At 39.9% G+C, this 25,748-nt stretch overlaps 1 protein-coding gene across 2 annotated transcripts; it reads right to left on the bottom strand.

Moving 5' to 3' along the window:
• Positions 1–2,510: 2,510 nt before the first annotated feature.
• HSPH1 (heat shock protein family H (Hsp110) member 1) lies at positions 2,511–25,748 on the bottom strand. 2 transcript variants are annotated; one of them, XM_051608314.1, is made up of 18 exons: positions 25,516–25,746; positions 24,676–24,733; positions 21,325–21,465; positions 19,805–19,927; positions 18,465–18,564; positions 16,025–16,158; positions 14,314–14,558; positions 13,335–13,563; positions 12,351–12,457; positions 10,889–11,022; positions 8,543–8,748; positions 7,627–7,758; positions 6,755–6,892; positions 6,206–6,331; positions 5,561–5,668; positions 5,347–5,466; positions 3,991–4,152; positions 2,511–3,373 (listed from the first exon to the last, which is right to left on the bottom strand). In XM_051608314.1, the coding sequence occupies exons 1-18, from the start codon at positions 25,620–25,622 to the stop codon at positions 3,173–3,175; spliced, it is 2,571 nt and encodes an 856-aa protein (XP_051464274.1). In that variant the 5' UTR covers positions 25,623–25,746; the 3' UTR covers positions 2,511–3,172. The 2 variants fall into 2 exon arrangements, with proteins under 2 accessions (XP_051464274.1, XP_051464275.1); XM_051608315.1 differs by lacking the exon at positions 7,627–7,758 and having other exon boundaries at positions 25,516–25,748.

Raw genomic sequence — 25,748 nt, forward strand, 5'->3', positions numbered from 1 at the left:
ACTATCTGAATTCACTGAAATCAGTATCAGTTTGGGAGACTGATGAAGGTCCATGGAATAAATAACATCCAACTTGGAAGATTACATAAACATGTGTCTATTTTTGGAACATTTTTCAAAGGGTTGTATTGTGCCTTCATCACAGGGAGATATAAAATAAATATATGCATAGGACACAAAAATGTCTGTACTAGAGCAGTAGATACCCTGGTATCAGGTGCTCATCTATAATAAAGAAGTAATAACCTACATTGCAACAAATTTAGAAACTCACCTGGCATTTCAGTATCCTTCTTTAGAATTAAGGGAACCAGTAGCCCTAACTCACTTGAATAAAAAGCCAGGGGCCAAAGATCAGTCATGGCAATGCTTCAGGCCTCTCCTTCCTTGATAGCTCTGTTGTATGTATGTTATGATCCTGCTTTCTGCTCCTCTTCTCCCCAGAAAAAAAGTTAACTGTAAGACTTCCTACCAGCTTTGTAGCTGGTACTACACCCTGAGCTCTGCTGAGTTCTCCTTATGTGCAATTGCTTCTTCACATGGGTATCTTCTTTTCCTTTTCCTTTCCCTGGGACCTTTAGCCAGGCTGAGCTAGGAAGAGGATCTTCTGTTCTGCAGGTCCTCAGTTCAGACCAGAATCCTAAAGCTCTGGGGCAGCTTTTGCCTGAGGTTTGTGCTCAGGCAACAAACTTTCTTTGCAAAGCAGGTAGGCTCTCCAGTGCTTGCGCTTTGCACTCTCCAGCAAAACAAGCAGTGGAAGCAAGATGGTGCACGTAAAGCATGTCTTTGTCTTTCAAAACAACCAATCTCACAAAAAAATAAACTAACAACACAAACCTACCCAAATCTGTCGGTTCTCAGTACAGATTTCTTTTATGAAGTTTCATTAGAGAAAAATTGGAGCACCTTCTGTAGAGGTAACTGAACACATCAATCCATCACTCCAGGACCAGCAAAGCTTCTTTTTGTAGATTCAGGACTAAAAGTTCTGACAGTAATCTACTTAAATGTGTTTACCAAGTTTTTCTCTGATCAGGCTAAGCTTCCTGCTATGGCATCCTACTGATGCTGCAGTGTAAAGTCATAGCTCTTATGGTGCTAGAACCATCATTTCCATTTCAGCAATAATCTAAGCAACCTCTAGCCTGTTATAAAAGCTTAACCCTCAATGCTAACACTCTACAGGTACCAACACAGAAGCACTCCAAACATGGTTTTGAAGTCTGGTCTTACTTCCTATTCTTTAGCTCTACAGAAATGATGGGGATCAAAATATTTTTAGTGTTGCCTACTGTACACAATTGTCTAATGGATCAGCAGAGGTAAAGAACAGGCAGCTCAAAGTAGTCAATAATAGGGATTTTGATAATCCACTTGCTTATAGTCAATGCAGAAAACCAGGCACTACCATGGGAAGCTGAACACACTGTGGTGCTGCTCTTGCCCCTGACTGTGGGAAAACTTAGGGTGCTGCTAAAAGCACCAACCAGGAACAAAACACTAGCCAGGAGTAGGATTAGTTGGCCCTCCAGCTGCACTCCCTCTTAAATAGCTCCAGTGGGGCTAATTTATCTTTCCTCCTTCTGATTATGTTTTTGCGGACAAAATACTGCTGTAGCCACACTAAGTCCTAAAAAAAAAGGCATACCTCTGCATGTAGTGACACTTATATTGCAGCATCTGGTGTCACATGCTTAAATATGGGGTCTATGCTCCAATACAGAATCACAGAATCTTAGGGGCTGGAGGTGATCTCGAAAGATCATCCAGTCCAACCCCCCTGCCAGTGCAGGGTCACCTAGAGCACATCACCCAGGAACATGTCCAGGCAGGTTTGGAATGTCTCCAGAGAAGGAGACTCCACAACCTCTCTAGGCAGCCTGTCCCAGTCCTATGTCACTCTCACAGGAAAGAAGTTTTTTCTGATGTTTACGTAGAACATCATTATGGTTCCAAGAAAAATCCTTGCCTCAGTAGTTTAGGTGCCCAATGCCTTACTAGAATTTCATGTCTAAAGCAGAAGATTTAACCATCCCTTTTTAGCATCATCCCCTGCTCCAAGTGCCTAAAAATAAGCTTCTTCAATAGACTACAAATTTACCTGAGAACTCTTAAGGCAGCAGATCCTGGCCCAAGTGTTCAATCAGGTTTTAACATCTTATTATGAACTGCAGATTATTGTCTCTAAGCTATAATTATTACATTATATATATATATAATATTTTATGTCTCTAAGCTGTGTGTTAAAAATTTTGTCCTGACCCTTAACATCTGTGAAGCTTCCAGGTTCTTTCAGGTGTGTACAACCCTTGGGGCAAAGAAAAGAAAGAGGTGTAACTCATTAAGCCACTCAGTTACTTTCAACTCGCTGCACAACTGTTCTAAGTATGAATTTTAAGCCTTTTTATGACTCTCATGCACAGAAACACAAATCAATGGCCTGTCACAAACTGTGACAAGGGTAACAAACCAGAAGTACTGGAGACAGCTTAATCCAACAAGTCAGGAGATACCAGCAATATGAACTTTATTTCAAAGCTCATTAAAAAGCTTCACAATAACACTAACAGAATTAGCATTTCCTTCATTTTATGTACCCCACATGAAAAATGTCTTGTTCAGCAAGAGATGAAATGCAAGTGTTTCTGCATGCTACTAATAATTTCACCATCTCATTGTCTGGTAAGTGCTTTGGACTGCCATAATCAAAAACCTTAGAACAGAGGGATTTATTCTGGAAAGTTCTTACGAGCAGGACAGACACTGTCTTTTTATTGACATACCCAATTAGATGTCCAGATGAAAGAAAACTACCTTGGCATCTACAAATGCCTACGAAGGTTTCGATTACAACCTTTTGAAGGAGCAGTATATTTCAGAGCAAAGGCTTCTTCTCATCTTTAGTGATGCAAATGGTTAAATACTGCACAGAAGCTTAGTATGAACTCACAATTCCACAGGAATCTGAAAGTTACCAAGGCAATTTTCCTTTTAGGATAGTCAGGACCAACACTACTACTCTTCTTCCTCCCATAACACAACATATCCCAGACAACTCTTAAGAAAAAAATATAAATAGTCCCCAAAACAATGCATTCCCACCCCCCATCACATAAGACAGCAAAAATATCTTCTGTCATGGGATGATAAAACTGGCTGTAATTGCAGTGGTTTAGTCCAAGTCCATGCTAATGGTGGTTTGATCACCTGGGTGACATTCGCCATTTTGCTGAGGCATTTCAGAATTTTTGTCATCTTCTCCCATCTCTTCAGTTTTATAATCACCCCGTTCATTCAGTGGGTTTTCCTCTTTAGGGGAGTCAACTTTTGGTTTTGGTTGTGTCACAACAGGCTCACAGACATTGTTTAACTCCTAAAAGAGAGAAAAGATGTGATCAAAATACATATTAAGGACCCATCAGCTTCACTAGTGTGAAAAGTCCTGTGCCTAAAAGACTGTTTGAAACTTGCTTCTGTATTTGTATCCTGCGTCCAAACCAACAAGTACGTATTACCCGCCTGGACGCATGCCTGTGTGATGTGCTCTAGGTGACCCTGCTCTGGCAGGGGGGGTTGGACTAGATGATCTTTCGAGGTCCCTCCCAACCCCTAGGATTCTATGATTCTATGATTATACCCTGAAATAAATTAACTGGTCTGCTTTCTGAAGTTCTGTGGGCAAAGTTCTTCAACTCAACAGTCTGGATTTCACTTTGGTGGGTTTTTTTAAGACTACTTTGTGCTTACCAGTAACAATGAAAAACAGCCTGAGTTTTTAAGGTGACTGAAAGACATGTCAATAAGCTCCACAGAATTGTATACAGTATAGCACAGCTCTTCTGCTTCCTACTGAATCTCCTCCCCTTCATACTTTCTAGCTACCCTTTAAGAACACTGGAGCAGTAAGATGAAATTGGGGGAGAGGGAGGAGGACAGCTATCAGTCTAACTTTAGCACCAGCTTCTAAAGTTAGTTTCTTGTAGTACTTACCTGTAGCTTCGCCTTAATTTCACTGGAATGCACAGCTGGATCCTGATCTAAGCTCTTCTTAGCCTGTGCACTCACAGCATTATTCATCCATTCCACCACTTCACTGACGCACTTCTCTACTTTCATCATTTCCATTTCATCGATATGGATGTACTTCTCATCCTACCCAAATACAAACATTTCATATGAGTTAATCATGTCAAGTTTACTGTCATCAAGTTATGCCAACAAGACTATTCTGATTATCCACAAATTAAAATCTTCACTGATTTTCAAAATAAATAGAATATGGCAACAAGCCAGATCTGTTATAACAAAAAACACCAAGACAGACAGATGTCAAAATAAAGCTTCTTTTGTCCAGTAATCAAACAAGAAACCTAGTTCATAGAAGGAATAGAAGGTTCACGAACAGGTAACGCAATAAAATTTAACATTCTTAACCTGGTTGTTAAAAACCACCCTCTCCCTCCTGGAGGGCCTTACATGGGCCCCAGGTGGTTTAGACAGTGGGATTCTGCTGTCCACTGAAAGGGAAGGGATCAGTTGTGCAATTTTAGAACATTCCCTACAATGCCATAGTTACACATGCAGCTGCTGTCAGGAAAAGGGCCTAACCAGCAACACAACATACGATTTTAATTGAGAATTCTAAATATGGCTTCACCTTTTCAATGTACTACTTTCAATGTTGCTAGTTATTTCAAGACTGTGTAATACTACTGAAGGACTTCACTTAATTATTGACAACTTTGTCATCTATAGCTGTGAGGACATAATTGTTTCTGATGCAAGCACCAATCTCACAAAGAATTAGTTTGAGTGCGGAGCCACAATATTAAATCTCATTAAGTTGAAATCCAAGGAGTAAATTTTCACTAGGCAGGGATGCTTATCAAGAAAGTAATCTTTAAATACCAATGGCAAAAAGATACAAACCCAATATCCATATAGTATAAAAAAGGTAAACATTTTAGTTTATCCTGAGTAGCTTTTTCACTAATGCTTCTCATCAGGGCACAATTTTTGTTCCCAAAAGAACTGGAAGAAGAGCACGCTTTTAAAAGTGTCAGATTAGCTTTTAAAAAGGTCAAGAATCAGACGACAGCCTAACCCACACTCTTTTTAATGATGTCCCTTTTGCCTGAAAACATCCAGAAGCATCAAGTTACTGAAGAGATGACTCACTATGAGAGATTTTTTTGAGTACTGGGAAACATTTGCAGTGCTACCTTTGTGACTTATATAACAGCAGATTATTGCAGCTCATCTGCAAGTGAATTTGAAACCCTTGCCAGCTGGTGAGCCTCAGTGAAACACTATGTAGTAAAAGAAAGTTATTCTGAAGCCACTTACTTTATTCCTGAATTCCCCAGCTATTGCAGCATAATACTGGAGCCTGTGTCCCAGTTCCTCTAACAGCTTTGGTCGTTCTTCTGCTTCTTGGTAGCGCATTTCAATTGGAGTCCCCAGTTTCTAGAAAAAGCAATTCCTATGCATTATGTGATTCCTCAACATTGTTGTGTGACATTTTGGAAGTTTTGCCATTTGGGTATCCTAACAGACTTACCTTTAAATCCTCTAATTTGTCTACATACACCTGCTTAGCTTCATCCTCACCCTCTTCATACAGCCAGTCTTCTGTCTCTGTTAGGAGGGCAGAGAATCCCTGCAGATCCTATGTATTAAATACAATTCAACATGTCAAACATCAAAATACGCACCAAGTAACTGTGTTTGTCTTGCAGTAACAGAACACTAGTACCTGCACCAGTGTTTAATTCTCAGTGTTCAATTCTTAGCCTCCTACATAAAAATTATATTTCTTCTGCAGCTTTTGCCTAATCAAGTCAATTAAACCCCACCAGCTTCTGAAGTGGGAAACAAACATCTACAACAGAGGCACCATTTCAGCTTTTTGTCCTTGATTAGGCTAGTACTTGGGGTACAGTTCTAATTCATGTTTCTGGTTATGGATAGAGCAACACAGCTTCTCCTTGGCATCAAAACTACTCCATTTCTAACAAAATTTATTTTCAGTCATAAGTATTATTTCCTAAGCCTGAACATAATTCTGGATCAGTCCCAGACATCACTCAAATGAAGTAGGGTTTTCAAGTATTTCCAGGGTGGCTGTGAGAAACCCTGACAAAAGTATACAGAACAGATATTTGGTGTCAATATTTTCAGAGAAGCTCCTGAAACCATTACCCACCTTTTCACAAACAAATTTTTCATATGGTCCGGACAACTTGTCCCTGAACTCATACACATATTCCTCCACTGCATTCTTTGCATCATTTCTTTCTTTCTCCAGTTTATCTTGCATAATCATCTTTCCCTGTATAACCACAAAAAACAGTTTAATTTAAAAATACCTGTGTTCAAATAGCAGGCTACACAGCACAGCTCCTGTAAAACAGTCATGTCACTGTGGCCTTGGCTCACAAAACTGCTGGAATTCTCATTGCTACAAGTAGACTCACCTGAAGAAATGAGATGCGCTTCTCCAGAATAGAACAGCTTAAACCTATCTGTTATGTCATTCCATGGATCATTGCTCTGATAGTATGGCTATAAACAACACTTCAATCTTTCTGATTAACATTAGTCAGTTATGTGTTAAGACTGTATATTAGCTCACTCTAAGTTACTTGAGTCAACACTTCAGGGTTACAGTAAAGTATCAGAGGTTGCCTGAAAAGCTTGACCAATGGTTAATAACTGCAATCCAGAAAGCAGTCTAAGCCACACTCTAACTCACCTCTGTTTCAATATACATATTGAGGAGATCTTTTCCTAACTGCCAAACCAAGTTAGCTTCAATAGGCAGTTCCACATTCTTCACTTTTATCTTGGGTTTTTTAGCTTCTGGGGGCTGATCAGCTTTCTTCTCATTTGTCTGAGTTGGAGAGAAGAAAAATAAGATAATTTTCCTGACTTTCTTCTGATGAAGTAGCACAGTAATGAAAGACACATTCACAGGAAGAACATGCAGACATGTTCTGTGTTCTTTCAGAATCTTCAGTATACAGTTGTGAGGCACTTTCCCTTTGGGAATTTCACCTTCTAGCTTAATCTGCCTACAAGCTATTTCAAGGAGAGTGAGTGAGCTACAGGAAGGATGTTTCTCAGATATACAGTACATTTGCAGGTCTTCCAGATGTGCACATCTGTATCTTAGCACTTCACTAGTGACACTGACCACGGCAAGATTTTAAACCAAATCGTTTTTCATCTTACACAGATGAAAGAGCAAACTACTAGCAATATCATGCAGGCGTATGTTTTTTACATGGAATATTTCCTTTTAGGTTTATGAATCCTGAGCCCCTCTTCTCTCAGCAGGCCTAAAAGCTTGGCCTTTAACAGCTGAGATGTCTGCAACCCAAATGACTTAGCTGTACAACACTGCATAAAGAGAGGGAAGTGGTTGAGACTTCTTGAGGAATTCTTTTGCATGGTCTTTATGAAAATCCTCATGAGATACACCCATTATTTTTCACAATAGAAAATATATACAAATTAAGAAGGTTCCAAGCACGAAGTTCCTTACTTTTTCATGGAATATGTTACCATTTTAATTGCCACCATTACAGAGCATAACATTTTCAACAGAGTTAAAGGGTCACTCACTTTCTTGACATCTGGGATTTTGTTTTCTTCAGAGGGAGGTTCTGATGAAGGGGGAGACTGTGACGTTTGCTGACCATCAGTTTGTACCTGGGACTGTGTTCCAGCCTCACTGTTCTCTTGCTGGATATTTTTCTGAAATGAAAGCCCAGGCACAAAGGATGTAGAAGGCATGTGCACTTGTATTTACTAAAAGTTATAGGGCACTTCTGACCCACATACTATACAAAGTGCCCTAGAAAGCATTCTGTGCACACGCAGAAACATACACACTTTAACTGAAGGAGATACCGATTAGGTGCAAGTTCAGAAGGACTTAGTGAAAATGCTACCAGTGCCAGGCTTGCAGCATAATTGTGTGTGTGTGCATGTTACCACTTTCTCTTAAAAAAAGGGCTTTTCATTTATTGAGTCAAAACTTTTAAGCTGTTTTTCCCCCCCCCACATAAAATAATTAAAACATCATGTACACAATTACAATGCTGTATATCAAGTACACTGTTATTCCCCAGTGCTCCCCTTCCCTTCAATGCTGTAGAAAACAATCCAGCCTTCCCTTCCACAAAGTTTTAAAACTTTACTAATATGAAGGGCAACACAGAGTTCCTTTTAACACAGAGAATCCAAACCAAGTTTTCCTATTTGGAACAATCTGGTAACAATGACAGCTGCAAGCAACCCACCTGCAGCTATTTGGCACTTTGACCAATAATTGATTTTGGAGTCCACACACTTCCAAGCTAGCACTAATTTTCTCCTGTCCTCATAAAGACATTATAATATTTCCTGACAGCTATGCACATCTCAAAATTAACCTCATTTGGTTTCCTTAGAAGAAGGCATTTTTCTTCCAGAGTATGCGACAGCAGAACACACTTTCATCAGTAAGGACATTCATGCTCAAGAAAGGTCAACTTACATCACTTGAGTTTTCAATAGGCCTCTGGTCCTGAGATTCCACTTCAGTCTCTACACTGACATCTTCACTCTCTTCACTTTTAACTGGTTCTACCATGGATGCAGTGGACACACTGAAAATGCCATGAGTATTGACACGGACTTTCACTTTGACCTTAGACTTCTCTCCATCTTTCTGGGCTGCCACATTCTGGATAACATACCTACCTAAAACCAAAAGGATTCATGCTCACACAGTGGAATTAAAGAAGTAATATTATAGCACAAGGAAAACACCTCTCTCTTTCACAGTGGATACATTTTCTACATATCTGATGAAGTCTCTGTGTCCATCTCACAGTCCCCAAAATGCAATTAATACTACAAAAACCGAAGAAGCATGTGGCTTTTCAGCCAACTTTACCTTACAAATCAAAAGGGATAATGTTTATTTTCATCATTTGGGATAGGTCCTCCTGCCACTAGTAATATAGAATAAATACAAAAAGTAAAAGCTCACTCCCCTTTACTTGTGCTATCTGTGATGCTATAGTGGGATGAAGACTACACAAAGATTTAGTCTAATGCCAATTGTAAGTGGTATGTCTGTTTAGTACAATTTACTGCCCAACACAGAAACAGTATTTCTAGAAGTGTTTATTTCAGCTTCTAACATTCCTGTAAGTCTGCCATTATCTTTTACTCTAGGGCTGAACATAATTGTTTTGTAACTCCTGTATTACTTGAAACAAGCATTGTGAAACTAAGAAGCAGACAACTAGTTTAACAAGGTACGGAGGATCAGATCTCCTTGACATTAAGAGCAGTTTTTTCTTACTACACAGATATATGCCTAACACCAAAACCGTCACATGGAGATTATGATGCTTTTATAGCTGCAAAGTGTAAGTTCACTGATTTCATCACAGGCTGTACATACACATGCTGGCACACACCATGCTTTCATCAACACATCTAAACTGCTTCCACACAAACTTTTACATGCTTACTTTATAGGCTAAAGAATGTAAAACCAGTAATTCTGCAGGTGTGATCTATCATACTTTTTGGTAGTCTCATCAGAGCTACTGACTCACCTATTAGGACTACTACCAATTCAGTTCTGAGCAAGAGAACTGAACTCAGTCCAATTCCCAGTTCTGTTCTCACCAGTGTGCAGAACAGCAGTTAAACATCATCTTGTTTGTTAAAGCCACATAAATTGAACACTCACAAATCCTACGAACAGTTTTCATGGTAAGAGTTAACACAAAAGCAAGTCTGCTGTTTTTCAAATTACAAAAATGTTGTTTTGATTTCATTTGAACTTTCTAGTTCTCAGTGACAACCACATAATTTGCTTTGAAGTAGAAAATAATAAGGGATGTTTTCTGTTAGGATAATAGCTTTTTGTTAACTTTGTAGTGCATTAGGTATTAGCTAAAATATTGGTAAATCAGATGGAGATGTTGCTCTATATAGTCTCCCACCCTTTCAATGAATATTTATAAAGTTTATCTTCAACACTACAGTCTGGTGATACTGTACTGTAAGTGCACATCAATCAAGAGGACAGCTGTATTGTCAAACACTTAATCAAGATTTGTCACTTTCTCTGCCACTCTGGGGGGTGGGGGAGGGAAGTCGAGTTTTCTAACTGTTGAGCTTTCTAATAAAAAGAAAAGCAATGACTTGACAACTAGGAATAGCTCTGTCTCAATTTTAGATGCGAACACACATTTAATAGCATGAGTTGAAACTCAAGAGCAATTATTTAATTAACCCGATTTTGCCGTCACAATTTTTTTAACTAACCACACTGTAAATTCTAAGTGACTACACTGTCAATACTGTAATTTGTCAAATGGGATGAGAGAGCTGCTTCTAAATGGTATCTAGACAACTCAAATAAATACTGTAGTCTTGCAGCTGCCACTAGTTCAGGCTGTCTTGATTATAAGTTATTCAGCATTACATCAAACTCAGAAAGCACTAGAGAAAAAAACAACTAGTTACTCAAGACGTGTTCAAGTTTTTTATATGCCAGAGATATTTTTCAAGTATTCCTAGCTTGTTTAGCAATAAGCAGAAAATAAAAAGTTATCTTTTGTGGTGATAGCCCCATTCTAGTCCTGGGCATTCAGCTATAGTTTCCCCTCATTTCTTCACTGCACTAAAGCAACTTTAGAAGCTAGAAAAAAATTCAAATTCAGTTACCTATGGAATGGGGGAATTGAAAATTGAGTCCTCCAGACACAAAAAAACAAATATATATGTTATATAACCATACTGTAACACAAGACAGTTACTGAACTTAAATATTTAAGACCAAACAATGGGAGACAACATTTCCAGGACATTTACTTACCAATTTTTGACTCAGGATAGGGGACTCCATTAGGATCAGAATAAAAAGCTTCTAGCTCAAATGGACCTTTCCTATAGAATGTAAGAACCTTGGAGAAAGGTGCTGCATGATTTCTGCTGAACACCTCATGAACCCTACAATTAAGAGAAAAGTTATCACTTTGAGTATTTGAGCTGAAAGGGTCAGAACTCTTCAGAGAAACATCATCATGTTTTGAAACATTTAGCCTTTTGAACAACTCCAAGCAAAATACCTCACTACTTTTAGAAAAAAAGGTTACTGTTGTGTACTGTAATGGGAAATAGTCCTGTTCCACTAATTTTGAGTCTCAGAAGCAAGTTAGAAGTAGGTGGCAGTTCAGTGACAGACTGTCAGCAGACCTCCAAAACTGGTTTCCTGCAAAAACACTATCCTGAGCTTGAAATAGCATAATTTAAATTATAATTTGCACCCTTCCTCAGTGAGTCTCAAAAGCCTTTTTATGGCCTGTTAAGTCCTTCCTCATTTACTTTCTGCGCCTCAGTTGAGAACCCTGACACCAAATTATTATTCACTCCTTGATATGACAGAAAGGCAGCCAGCTTTATTTTACATTTTTCCTCTAGGGTCTGTCTGCCATTATACCAGGCTGATTCTAATTTCCAACTCATTTTTGTCTCCTAACTATGGAAGGATCTCATGTAATAACCTAAATGTGAGAAAATAGGAGCTTCACCTAGAATATAAATCCACAGGTTGCTCTCAGAAGTATGTGACAGTACAACTAGGTTCTGCACCTCCACAGAAGACAGACCAAAAAGGAAAAGGCTGAATTAAAAAGCATATGATAAAGGTATGAACAAGTGCCTCTAGAACTCTTGAACTCCTGAGAAGTTAAACACAGACCTCTTTACATCCTAGGCACTAACTACATTTCCCACAGGCATGGCACAGTTAAGAGCAGCAAGGTCAGTGTCTTAAGACACTACAATTGCAAGAAATTTTCTTACACAGCCCTAGGAGTTAAATCCTTGCTTCTGTTTTCAGCCAGATCAAGAGCATCCATGTAAGCTCACAATATTTACATAGTGCATAATGTTCCCACTAAAACAAGAATCCAGATTAGGCATTAGGAACACCTTCAGTAACAAAGCCAGAAAGGAAAGCGGGATCAGGATCCAGCAGCTGCTCTAGTGTGTTTTGTATTCCAAAACCTGACAACTAGACAAGGGCAATGGAGGAAAAGACATTGGTTGGTAGCTCAATCACATTTTTTAATTCTTTGTTTTTTAACAACTGAGGAGTTAGGGTTAAAATTTCAATGTATGCCTTTACACAGTCTCTACTGCTAGCCATCTCTGGTACATGGACTACAGGTATTCTGCATCAGAATGCCAAGATCCTAGCTGAAAAGCAACCTAAAACAAAATCCTTGAATTATGAAGACCAAAAGTTTCACAGAACTGTAGTTTGAGCTACCTACCCTTCAGCATCCTCTGTTTCTGTGTTCCACAACAGAGATATTGGGAATGGTGTAGCATCTGTCACAGAGAATTCTCTCACTTTAAATGCTGGAGAAAGAATTGCACACTGCACAAAAAGACAGACATGGGTTGAGGTATTTAACTGCTCTGCTCCACCTGCTCCCTACACAGCTAAACATCTTTAAACAAGAAAGTAAAATGGTGCTGACTTTACTAAAGCAGAGCTAGGCAAATTGCTTATTTCATGGAGTGTGATATGAAAACAGAAATCCCACACAGAAATGTTGTTACTCTTTGGGTTAGCAGAACTTCTGGCCTTATTCTTACCATAGCTTGTAAAAAAAGGTAGAGAGTCTAAACAAATAGAAGTGTAAAGAACAGAAGTGCTGCATTAGTTAAGTGCTAGAAGTGGTGTCTATGTAATTAGTGAGATGGGGTAAGAGACAAGTCAAGAAGAGGGTGAAAAAAGAGAATATATAAAGGAGAAAAAGAAGAAATCAGAAAGAGTGGTTTATAAAATATAGTTCACTACTTGGCAGCTGAAAAAATAGGAAGTAGAACAAATAAAAGTCTGATTCACATGGATTGAAAGCAGGATACCAGAAAAATGCAAACTTGCATTGCTTGGGCTCTACATAGATATTTCTTACACACCTTAATTTAAAATATCTCTTGCCTCAGCTTGACATCAACTGAAATTACAAATCCCTATATCCTGTTCTTTTCAGTAAAAGAGTGGACAGGAGACGAGTACAGAACACACCCAGACTCAATATTTTCAGTAAAGTACTGCAACACAGAGGAGTGCTCTGGACTTTTTAAATAGCATAGTCCCATGAGAAGATACAGTGAACACATAAGTTCTCTGACACAGTTTAAAGTGTTCTACTTCTGCCATTTCTTGTAACTGCTTGGTAATTCTTCAAAGGAGTGCTGTCGAGAAATATAACTTTTAAGCTTATCAAGTGTTGCCAGTACTATACCTGCAGAGCACAGCCCCTAGCTATGGCTTCATCTGCATTCAGTGTAGTACTGACATCTTTGCCAAAGAACTTAGCAATCCTCTCTTTGACAGCAGGAATGCGAGTTGCTCCTCCAACAATCTCTACAGCAGTCACATCTTCCACTTTCAGTTGTGTTTGTTCCATTAATGACAGTAGAGGCATCTCTATCCTCTGCAGCAGGTCAGCACACAATTCTTCAAATTGTGACCTAGGGAAAAAAACTGAATTAATCACAGATGTAATGGATGTTGAGAAGGTTTGTTAAGTACACCACAGAGAGACTTAAAGATGTGAGTAGGCTGAAGTAAAAACCATAGACAAGGCTTACAGATTTTCCTATGCTGTGATCAAAGTAGTTAAATAAGATAAAGGTATTTTTTGGGCAGTGCTATATATTTGCCTCTCAGTAGAGGTTACAGAAAGAATAAAGAAAAAAGTGGTACTTCCATTACAATGAAAAAAATGTTGCTTAAATACTGGAGGGAAACAAAAAAAACCCAACACCAACCACTCAGGCCATAATCAAGTCATCCCTTATAAGCACCATTTCTGTCCTCCATTTCTCTGCCAATATCCATAGCACAGTAAGAAAAGAAAAAAGGAACAAAGCTTCAATTGCTGAAGAGCAATATGGGATTTAGGTTACCTAAAATACACAGGAGGCCTAAATATGCAGCCAAGCTCCCTGCGTCTGCTCTGCATGCATCAATCCACAGTTTTAAGAACGTATCATTCTATGAAAGGAATCCAAGCTTCTTATGCATGCATTATTACACAACAAAAAAATTGCTCAGGCAGCTGAGCACTACATTTCTCAGCCTTAGTTATTCTAGCATTACAAATATCCCACAGCTATTCAGCACTTGCACATGAGTTTAGCACCAGAAGTTTTTAAAAAACTGAAAGAAACACTTGTTTTAGAAATACGGTCACCAAAATTGTCTTGTATAGAACTCACCTGTTCATCTTCCCAGATACATCAGTATCATTCATGAAACACTCAATATTTAGGGGAATGTCTGTGCTATTTGAACTCATTAGTTTCTTCAGCTTCTCACATTCCTGATACAGACGCAGCAGAGCTCGTACTTTTGTTTTTGGATCCAGTTTGTACTTTGCTTTTATTTCTGCACAAAAGTAATCTACTAACTTGCCATCGAAGTTTCTTCCACCTAGGAATGGGTCAAATGCTGTGCCAAGTACCTGGTTTGAAAGAACACAATTTGGTCTTATGCTCAGTAGAAATCAAATGGAATAGCAGTCTTCCAATATGAGAATCATAGAACGGTCAAGGTTGGAAGGGACCTTAAAGATCATCAGGTTCCAACCACCCACTAGACCAGCCTGCACAAAGCATCATCCAACCTGTCCTAAAACACCTCCAGAGAGGGGGGTTCTACAGCCCCCCTGGGCAACCTGTTCCAGCACCTTGTTACCCTCATGGTGAAGAATTTCTTCCTGATGTTTAAGTTAAATCTCCCCTCTTTCAGTTTAAAGCCATTACTCCTTGTCCTGTCACTACCTTCTCCGGTGAAAAGTCCCTCCCCAGCTTTCCTGTAACCCCTTCAGGCACTGAAGGCTGCTATAACATCCTGCCAGAGCCTTCTCTTCTCCAGGTGAAATACCCCAAACTCTCTCAGCCTGTCTCCATAGCAGAGGTGCTCCAGCCCTTTGATCATCTTGGTGGCCCTTCTTTGGACCCTCTCCAACAGCTCCATGTCTTTCTTGTGCTGAGGGCACCAGAGCTGTACACAGTATTACAGGTGAGGTCTCACCAGAGCAGAGGGGCAGAATCACCTCCCTGGCCCTGCTGGCCACACTTCTTTTGATGCAGCCCAGGATGCAGTTGCTCTCTGGGCTCCAGCACACACTGGCAGCTCATGTTGAGCTTCTCATCAACTACCACCCCCGAGTCCTTTCCCTCAGGACTGCTCTCCAGCCATTCTTCATCCTAGCCTGTATTTGTGCTTGGGGTTGCCCCAACCCAGGTGCACTTGGCCTTGTTGAACTTCATGAGGTTGGCATTGGCCCATCTCTCAAGTCTGTTGAGGTCCCTCTGCATGGCATCCCTTCCCTCTAGAGTGTCAACTACTCCACAGGGTTAGGAGAACTCAGCCTATCTTTCAATACACAGACTTAAATTTTTCCATCAACCACATCAGCCAGAAACAGCTCTTCATTTTTACACTGGCAGCAAGACTAAGTAACCAGGTGACAATCCTCAGCATTCTGTAAGGCAACAGAGCACTGGAACAGGCTGCCCGGAGAGGTTGTGGAGTCTACTTCTCTGGAGACATTCAAAACCCACCTGGATGTGTTCCTGTGTGATCTACTGCAGGTGATCCTGCTCTAGCAGAGGGGTTGGACTGGATGGTCTTCAGAGGTCCCTTCTAACTCTGATCAGTCTGTGATTCACAATTTTAATGCATACCTACATCCATTTAGTTAAAACAAACTAAAAGACAGCCATTGTGTATCTTACACAGGTGCACTGCAAGGTATTTACAGCCTCTCATTGAAACCATTTTAATAAAATGAAAGGTAAAATATTTTTATCAGTGCCCTTACACTCTCTGAATGCCACTTCCAATTCTAAAAACAAGGCAGGTTTATAGGCTACTTGATTCTCATGTGTCATAAAACCTTTTGTTTTCATTTAATCTTACTACCTTTAGTTTACTCTTGTTGAATGCACAGGCTGATACTTGAAATGCAGAATGCCCCATGTCAACAAACACAACTATCCGTGGCTTCTCTTCAGGAGCAGGAAGGTCTTGTTTATAAATTCCATAATTCAGAGCCACTGCAAAGCAAGTGTCAGATATTATCAATGCACTCTCTAGTGATTCTTCAATTGCATGCCATCACACCCCAGAGAATATTAAGCTACAGGATCAAGAGCTGCAAGACCAATCCAGACATACACATGTAAAAGGTCTTATCGACATGTAAGCTTGATTTCATTAATGTATGTTGTAGGATCTAAGAAGCAAAAAAATCCTGCAGTGTGACGTATTTGCTCTCTAAGGGTTTAAGCATGCAAGACTTTGGGGGTTTTCTACTTTGATCTGTTAATTAACAACTCAGATTCTAGCTTTGCATAGTAATCAGAAACACAGAACATCTTTACAACAAAATCCAAACCCAGTTTCGTATTTACAAGGAATAACTCTCAGGCATGAAAGATTTGCCTGAGAAAGGTATAGATGGCCAGCAGAGGCTGCAAAAAAAAAAAAGAGTCTCAGTCTATACAGAGGCAGGGACAGTTTGGGAAGTGCATGAGAAGTGTAAAACAGAAGTCAGTGGTGTATGTAGGATGAAGTCCAAGGACAGAATAGTTTTGCAGCAGTATTTGTTCTGATGGATAGCTATGTCAAAGCTGGGCAAAAGGCTGATGCAGGAACTGAAGACAAATAAAACCCTAGAGATTTTTGGCTACTAGGAAGGGCTGAAATTTTAGCATGAGAAAGAATGTGCAAGAACGTACATTTGTGTAGGACAAAAAAAATGCCAAGCTGAAGATAAGAGCCAGCATCCTAGACAGATTATCAGGCAAAAGAATCAGAGCATTAAAGAAGGTGATAAGGAAGGCTGTGAATACATGCTCTGGAGAGCAGTGTTTCATTGTCGCACTGACATCCTCTCACTTGAGGAGAAAGGGACACCAACTCCCTCTCTCACATCAAAAGCAGCAGCTCCAGACCATCTGGAACAAGGACAGACAAGTTTCCCACTGCTCAGAGACTTGAGATTTATGGATTCTGGTGTCTAATATAGCTCCCCTGCAGTTGGTGCACTCTTTCCTGTCTGTGGAGATTCTTTGGGGTCTACAAAAACCCAATACCAGAACTTAGTAATCCCTCCCACAAGCAGTCATTAAGAGGTGGTTAATTAAAAATAGAAACTCTTTTTCATTAAATATATCTGTTACATCCTCGAGATCTAGATCTGATTGAAACTGGGTCTTGGTCTTTTCATTCACGTAATGTTCGAGTTTTTAGCAGACTGAACACACTGCCCTTGTTTGCAAGATACAAAATTTGATAGATCACAGCAGCATTTGCCTTTTGTTAAAGAACAAACGTAAATAGTTTTTCTTTTCTGCTTTACTTTAACCCAGGACCCCTTCTCCAAAGTTATAATCAAAGACTCTTACATTTAAAACATTAGAAAAACTTGGACAGTACTCATTAGCCTTGCAAGATAAGTATAAGAATACTAGAATTGCTATGCACTACACAGTAAAAAACAGGCTGCTGGTGCTGCTAAGAGATGAAAGAGCTAGGTGCTTTTCTGGAGATTGCTCATCCCAATGGCAAAGCTTCTGAAGATCCCTACTGAGAAGTCTAGCATGGCCAAAGACAGGGCTGATGTGTTCTGCCAAGCGCCTTTTTGTCATGGCCTTTAGTTGGCTTATATCACCTCATCATGACAGGTCATCTCTGAATAGTGTGTGAAGGATTGCTTCTGCTTTAATACAGAAAGAGTTTGGAAAGGTACTCTTTTTTTGACTGCTAAAATTTCAAAGCACTTTTTTTTGCTATTGTAAGCAAAGAATTAAGCTAGAGGACAGAAAGTACACCTATGGCTTCTGCAGTGATATGGTCAGGTTTGCACTTCATTAGGTGCAAATATACAGTGTTCATCATAAAGATTTTAATAATCATGAAACATCTACATTTGGTAGAAATCTTCTCAGTTACCATATAGATTTTAAAACCATAATCATACTGATAAAAGCTTTGGAAATTACGAAGTGTTGATGCCTAACCAAGGAACTTCCTTTGGGTGCCTAAATTCCACAATTATGCATCATAACATTTCTTTCACAAAATCTGGACAGTTAATTAAATGGAAAAGTAGTCCAGGCACATGTGGCAACCCGTAAATAAGTAGTTGGGAATAACTATCACCAAAGCTTCATCTCTCTAACCCTTCACACAGAAGACATTAAAATGAAACATAAGCGAACCAAGCAAAGAGCAGCAAGTTTTTAGAATGCTTATGTCTCGTGCCCAATTTTTCAGGTCAGCCCTGTTTCATGGAGTAATTAAATACACCTTCTATCACAGTTCTCATTTGTAGAAACTGCTATTTTACATTACTTACCTGCTGTCATGTCATTCATTAATCGAAGACAATTTAATCCGACAATCTGAGCTGCATCCAGAAGGGACCTCCTCTCAGCATCTGTGAAAAATGATGGAACCTGAAGAAAACAGGTGAGATTGGGAAGTTATTTCCCTAAAATGAAACATTATAATGTTTATTTCAAAAGATTAATTAAAAAAAAAAATGTATCTGTTTCTCCTCTTTGAGGAATATATTTGCTTACTTCAAGTCTTTTAACATGCAACTATTGTACTAAATAAAAACTTTAAAAATTCTATTCAATCAAGCTGAGATGGAATTAAGCAAGCATCAGCCAATTTACATGTGCACACACTAGCAAGAAACAAATTAGTTATTTGGATAAAAATGCTAGGAACCGTAATTACTGGTGCAAAATACAAAACTGGGTATTAGAGACAAAGACATGGAATAACCTTTACCAAAATTAGTAGATGCATTCCTGTCCAAGGAAGTGAAGAGGGGGGGAAAAAAAAAAAAGAAAAAAAAGAAAAAAGGAATGTGATGAAGTGAGATGTGAGAGATCCAAAGAGATAAGGAATAACTAAAAAAGATAATCTGTTTTGGCCAAAATTACTTTGGGTAAGAAGTGGTAAGAAACTCTAAAAGAATATGTTGTTGAAAACTTGCTACAGATCTCTTAGCACTGGGGCTGGACAGGGACCTCATATATCCTCAGGGACAGAAATTACAACACTAGAAATTAACTTTCCAGGTATCAACTGGAGAACAAACTCTTCTAATAATAACAGACCTAAAAATTCCTAGATGCAACATGAGACAGACTTGTTCCAAGAGCCATTGAGAACAGAAGCAGATGTTATTTTATACTCAGACTTTGCAATGGAATGACTGTTCATTATCTGAGGTCATTTTCTGCATAGTCATAAAGGAAAAAAAAAAAACAACAAACAAAAGCTTACTGAGAGGATGAACCTGGACAGGACAGAAACTGAGGTTTTCAGCTGCCAGAGGGTAAACTTAGATCAGAGATGTATTTAATGAGTAATAAGTGTGATTAGTCACAGCAAAAAGCTGCAGTAGGAGGGTTTACACCAGGATCCCAGAAATTTTCTGGGTCTCAAAGTTCAGACATCTCTCCATGAGAGTGAATTCATGAAGTGGGTCAGAGTCTGGAATATGGAAGTAGCCTTGGGATTTTGTTAAGTCAAAAGCTCTAAAGCCAGTTAGGATTAATCCCTCTGTAGGTGCTTATGCAGTGGTGGTTGTTTTTTTTTTTCATTCTACACTAATAGAAACACAATGCCCTCAATAGCTTCAATTAAAAGACAATGTTCCTGTGCACTACAATTACTTACAGAAATAACACAGTCTGTTACTGGCTTTTTCAGGTTACTCTCTGCAGTTTCCTTTAATTTAGTTAATAACATAGCTGAAATCTGTTCCACACTGAAGATATGCTCCTCATCCATGTACATGACCTGGATAAAAGAAATAAGTAAAATAATGCTATTATTTCAACTAGAGGAAAAATTACTCACATTCAATGTTTTTTGACACACTGCTGACTAACTCTATGAATCATGACATGCTTAACTAACTTTTATAGAACTTCACTTTACTATTTCATTTCCCACTTGAATGTCTACAGAAACAGTAATTCCATTTTCACCGACTGAAAACATGAAGAAGCATTTCAACTCTATAGATGAAGGAAATGGCTAGGAAGTGATTTAAAAAGTGACACAATTCTAAAATGTGACTAAAAGCTAGACACACTCACACAGCATGATGACAAAAAAGTAAAAATAGCAATCAATTTTAAAATTGCTGCAAAAAAATCCAGAATTACTTGCTGACAACATTCCCCTGACATTTTTATGCTTCTGCTCATGTAAATGAAAGGTTTCTGAAAGAAAGAACTGAGCAACAACAGTTCACCTACACACAAAAAACAACTTGAACTTTAAAATGAAGCTCAGCAAAAAGTTTACTTGTTGCTCCCTTATCAACAAATCAGTCTTGAATTACCATTTTTCTGTGTAATAGAACAAATGGTGATCATGAAAGAACAGTTCCAATTGACTCTTAAGAACAGCACTGGCTTTTTATTCACAACAGTCCAATTTTGAGAAAAGTTAAGCATTTCATTTTTAACAGAAAAACTGTTCTCTAAACAACCCAGTCTTAAATGCACAGCCCTAAGCTAGGGTCTTCATTAGTGAAGCAACAGCATGTGTTATGCCAGCAGGGTTTCACTATCAATATTTTTCTACACTTCTGTAAATGAATATGATATTAACTGCACCTATTCTACAAAAAAACAACATTGTATCAGCAAACTCCTCGAAATGTAAGCAAGAGTCAGAGTTGCAATGTGGTACAAACGGGCTTTGAACATTTGTTGCAAGTAACTTCTACCAGGCAGTCCACTGAAGACCAGCTCCTCACTCATCTATAGCAATTACCTTGGAGAGGAGTTTCAACTACACTGTAAGGAATTTGTAACCATGTACTGTTAGACTGTTTGCAGTGCATTCCACACGAGTGAAAAAAAGGTTAATACTTTGAAGTAAAACCATCAGACCTCGTAATTATCTTAGCAGGTTTTCTGCCAGGATGTTGGAGCTGGATGTGCAATTTGCCAACAGGGAAACTCACTGTTTCAGCAGTTACTCAAAAATGAAACTTAATTTGACAGCTGAGATCCAGTAGTTAAAGATGAAGCTGTCTACTCATACAAGAGCACTTCTTTAAGAGAAAGGTCAATGAAAATCTTTAGGGTAATTAAACAAAACCCACATTTTCATGACTAGGTGCTGAAAAGTAAACATTAAAATATAGCTATAAAACCCAAAAAGATACATTGCAAATTTACCTTTACTCCAACTCCACCATTCTTCATGGGAACCAAATCATAGCTCAACCTTTCTTTTTCCTTCTGAACAAAAGGATCATTAAATGCACGGCCATGGAATCTCTTGAAGTTGGATACTGTGTTGTGGGCATGAGTAATTTGCTGTAAAGAAATAAAGGATATTTAGAAATTCACCCAATCAACCTGCCATGTTCAGTGCTGCTCTGTATATCCCCAAGCATCAGTCGAGTTTTAAGATGACCACTCACTCTTGTCATATCATATATCATATCATATATGTTTTTATAATACCCGTAATTACTATCTGCTACTTTATGCCAGCTTATTACTACAGAAGATTGTCAGTCGGAGACATAGATACTTATAGGCCGTTATTTATTAAGTACTATGAAGATTACACAAGTATCTCTAAAACTTTGAAGCAATTAGGTGAGAAATAACAAAATCTATATATAGTGCCTATTACTTTATCAACCTAATTTAGATAAAATTAAAATAATTAAAGCTAGGAGCTTCACAAGTAGTAGCAATGCCTGCAAACTAGCACTCCAATCCCCACCACCTCACCTCCAGCTGTTCACTTTAAACTCCATTGTATTAAGTGCAAACCACTGTTCTTGCAGTCACCAAGTTCCGGTCTCCCCATACATCACAACACTCACATTTTCCCAAGATACATTTAAAACTCATCATTTCCCAGTTCACATCTACCTAGCAATCACACAAATTCTTGCATCAGACCAGAAAAGGATACAGCACATAGACAGCATCAAGAAAATGACACTTTTTTGTAACAATGTTAGTGTAAAAGTATATTCTAAACCAAAGTCCAAGCTCCCCACAGAACAAACTGATCTAGAGACACATTATTTATCAGGAATGCAAGGCAGAACAGAAATTGGACAACTGGACTGGCCTAAAAGACATATAGCAAGTATCTCAGAGTAGAATGAATATTGGAGAGAAACCATGCAAGTGCATTGTTCTCTCCAGACCAGACTTGGGCAGGCACCAGCAGACTGCATGCTAGTAATTGAAATTAGGAGCATAGAGAGGAAGATTTCTAACATTCACTAACCCTCAAAGGAAAACATTAAGCTTCTTACTGCATGCTAAGTTTTCTATCATGGAAGTGAAAAATCTGAGCTACATCTTAAATTAGAAAACTATGCAACCATACCAGTTCTGCAACAGAAAATCTTCCTGACAAGTAAGCAGGCCATATCCATAATATTAAACAGTAACTTTCAGAAAGCTGTGTGTGTGGAGAGAAAGATGTCACACCCAAATTCCCTACTGGGAATCAATCCTGCTTTATTCTAATCACCAAACAGTGCTCAGCAATTATTAGTAAGAGCACAAGTGAGAAGAGGCCAAAAATCATACCAGGAACTATTCCAGTACTTTAATGCAAGACTATTTAAGTTCCCATGTCCACATCATCTCTCAGCATGGTTTCATTTATTTGCATAGTCATAACTTCAGGGTATTTGAATGCTGCACAACACACAGCTGTATTGCTGAAGAACGTAGAAGCAAGAATTATTGCCATGTAGTGGTCAGAGAAGAACCAACCCTCGGGTAGCTTTTCTAACCTAATTTAGAATTAAGCTCAGAGCCTTTTTTAAGAGAACAATCTTAAGGTATTTTTAGATTAACTGTATACCATTAGGTCTGTAGCACATTCTAGTATCTTCAGGCTGAGTCACAATTCAGAAAGCTGATAACTATGGTTTGTTAACTAACATACTACTCTTAACTCCAACGCTACCGGACTTACCTAAAGGAAACAAAAATTCTCTCAAGTTTCACTCCAACAGCAGCTCCTCAAGTGTTAAAGAGAATGCCTCTGAGTATTATAAGCTCTCTGCACATAATCACATTGTTGAACTCACCAGTCAAACACTGGACATTTTTTCTTTTCTTTTTTTGGTGTTTTGTTGTTGTTGTTTGTTTTTTAAATGAAGAAAATAATTAAAATGAAAGGGATCGTTTTACTCCTTGATTTTAGTAGCTACTACACCCTAGGACACTGATAATACAACTCTCAGTTGTTCATGTCAATAAACATTTACAAAAACACTATTTACTCAGCTGGTGAGCCAAGCCAGAGAAGACAAATAAATGCTCTGAAATCTTTCATCATTTCAAGTATCACATTCTTCTCTTCTGGCAAAAAAAAATTAGTTTCAACTGCTAGGACAACCAAGCATGAAAAGACTCAATCTAGTAAGCTCCTGTAAAGGTTAGTCTGAAGGCAACTGAAGCCATAGGTGCTCATCACTGCAAATACATGCTTTTAGATGCAATTTTAGAGAATCTCCTTCACCTTCAGCTTACTTCACATTTTCAACAGCATTTACTGGAATAACCTAACAATACTGAAACACACTTGAAAGTAGATGGGATTTAGATCACTTGCCGTTTTGAGTAACAACTCATTTCTGCATGCTGATGAATCTTACTAGTTTCCAACTTGTATGTTGGAAGCCGTGGAAGCAGTCAAATAAACAAAATCAATGTTAACATGAGATTTACAGAAAAAAACCCACAAGCACATACATGTACTGTACTACTTCAAATGTTAATCTGTAACTGGCAGTGTACGTGTGCTTGCGAACACATAAGCTGCTCTTATCACTGTTCAAAATCAAGAGGGGTGTTACTACAGTGGAGAGGAAAAAAGTCTCCTTTAGTGTTTTCTCCATGGAAACCCACTGCAGCCCTCTCACCACCCGAGAGACCAGCAGCAGTTATGTAACAGCCTACAACACCATACCTGAGGATTTATTTAACCATCCCATTTAGCTGTTCTAAGCTTTGTCAGAATCACGCTCGCCTTCTCAATTGAAAATACTACTTTAATGAAGCAAAGTCTCTATCTTTCAGAGAACCTCTATCAAAAAAACCAAAACCCTAAGGGCTCACACCTTCAAAACCACAGGCATTTACCTTTCAGTGAAACCAAAGGCAGTTTGGTACCTTAACAGCTTTAAGAATCTGAGCCAAGAGTCTCCCTTTGTATCTAATTCTACACAACATTTAATACGTTTTCCTTCAAGCACAAGAAAAATTCTATGTACAAGCATCAGAAAAACTAACCCAATCATCTTAAGTTGTCAGAAAAGGAATGTGTTCAACGGGAAAATATTACCATTAATGAAAGAGACAACAGTAACGTTCTAGCATTTCTCCTAGGGAAGCATGGTACCATAGTGCAGCATTTCTAAAATAAAAGGCTTGACAAGGAAAACGAAGTCTGGTTTTAACTAGAGCAAGCAAAACTCTCTTTACTTAATCAGTTTGCACTGGCCCATTTACCGTTACGCACAAATGCCAGGGACGACCTACCTGGTTTTTAGCAGAGACACCAATAGCTCTGTTTTTGGATCCAAACGAAACCACCGATCTGAAAAGAACAACAGGCTGATTAATTCAGCGCTGCCAGTAAAGGCGACTGAGGACTGCCCTGGGCACATCCTCTGCGATTGCAAATAAGACACCCAAGTCTTTCTGTTGAAGTGCCGTTCTTCCAGCTTTCAGCAACACACTCCAAGAAGATTCTTATCCATCGCACAGCCTTGGCACGAATCCAGGCCTTTCCACAATGGTTCATCCAAACAGTTAAACACGATGATCACAATTAAAGAGCTCACATCCAGGCTACCTTCCCCCCCTCTGTGTTCGGCGGCTGGTAACTTCACGGCTACCTCCTGCTGCGAGGCTGAGGCTCTCACCGCACCGCACCGCGCCGCGCGGGGAGCTGTCCCGGGCAGGGGGAGACCCCACCCCGCGGCACAGCGGGGGTGCGCGCCTCGTCCCCGCGTCCCCTGCACACCAGGCTGTCCCGATGGGGATTCCCCTCGCACCACCAGCCGCGAAGACCCCCAGAGCGGGGCGGCCCGGCCCCCTCTTCCAGCCGGCGCCCGCGGGACAGGCTGCGGGACAGGCTGCGGGACAGGCTGCGGGACAGGCTGCTGCGCACCGCCCGCCCCGCGCCTCCCCGCCACAGGGCACCTGCCCCCGCCCCGGGCTCCCCAGCAGCCGGTCGGGAGCCCGCCAGGAAGCGGGGAGTGCCCTGCTCTCCCGCGGCAGGCACCCCCGCCTGCAAGCTTCCAGCACCTTCCCGGCTCCCCGCCGGGCTCCTGCCTGCCCCCCCCGCCCGGGAGGGACCCCCCGCCCCTCACTCACGGCGTGCACCGGTCGCTGAACTCGTTGGCGACGGTCTCGATACCGCCGGCCCGCGCCACGGCGATGTAGCAGCTCTGAAAGCCCAGGTCAAAGCCCACCACGGCCATGGCCCCGCGCCAGGGGAAGCCCCCGCCCTGCCCTGCCCGCTCCCGGCGCCGCGGCCGCCGGCCCCGGTACCGCGCGCGGGCGCTCGGTGCGCAGGCGGGAGGGGAAGGGAAGGCAGCCGGCGCCGC

The sequence above is a fragment of the Apus apus genome, chromosome 1, assembly GCF_020740795.1.
Source record: "Apus apus isolate bApuApu2 chromosome 1, bApuApu2.pri.cur, whole genome shotgun sequence".
Taxonomy (NCBI): Eukaryota; Metazoa; Chordata; class Aves; order Apodiformes; family Apodidae; genus Apus; species Apus apus.

Bases quoted from the DNA above. Each gene is read 5' to 3' on its own strand.
- HSPH1 (XM_051608314.1), bottom strand. From the start codon at position 25,622: ATGGCCGTGGTGGGCTTTGACCTGGGCTTTCAGAGCTGCTACATCGCC. The intron at 11,023-12,350 runs GTAGGTAGCTCA...TCTTAATTGTAG, and splicing joins GAAACAGAGGATGCTGAAGG to GGTTCATGAGGTGTTCAGCA. The intron at 4,153-5,346 runs GTAAGTGGCTTC...GTATTTGGGTAG, and splicing joins CTGGGGAATTCAGGAATAAA to GATGAGAAGTACATCCATAT.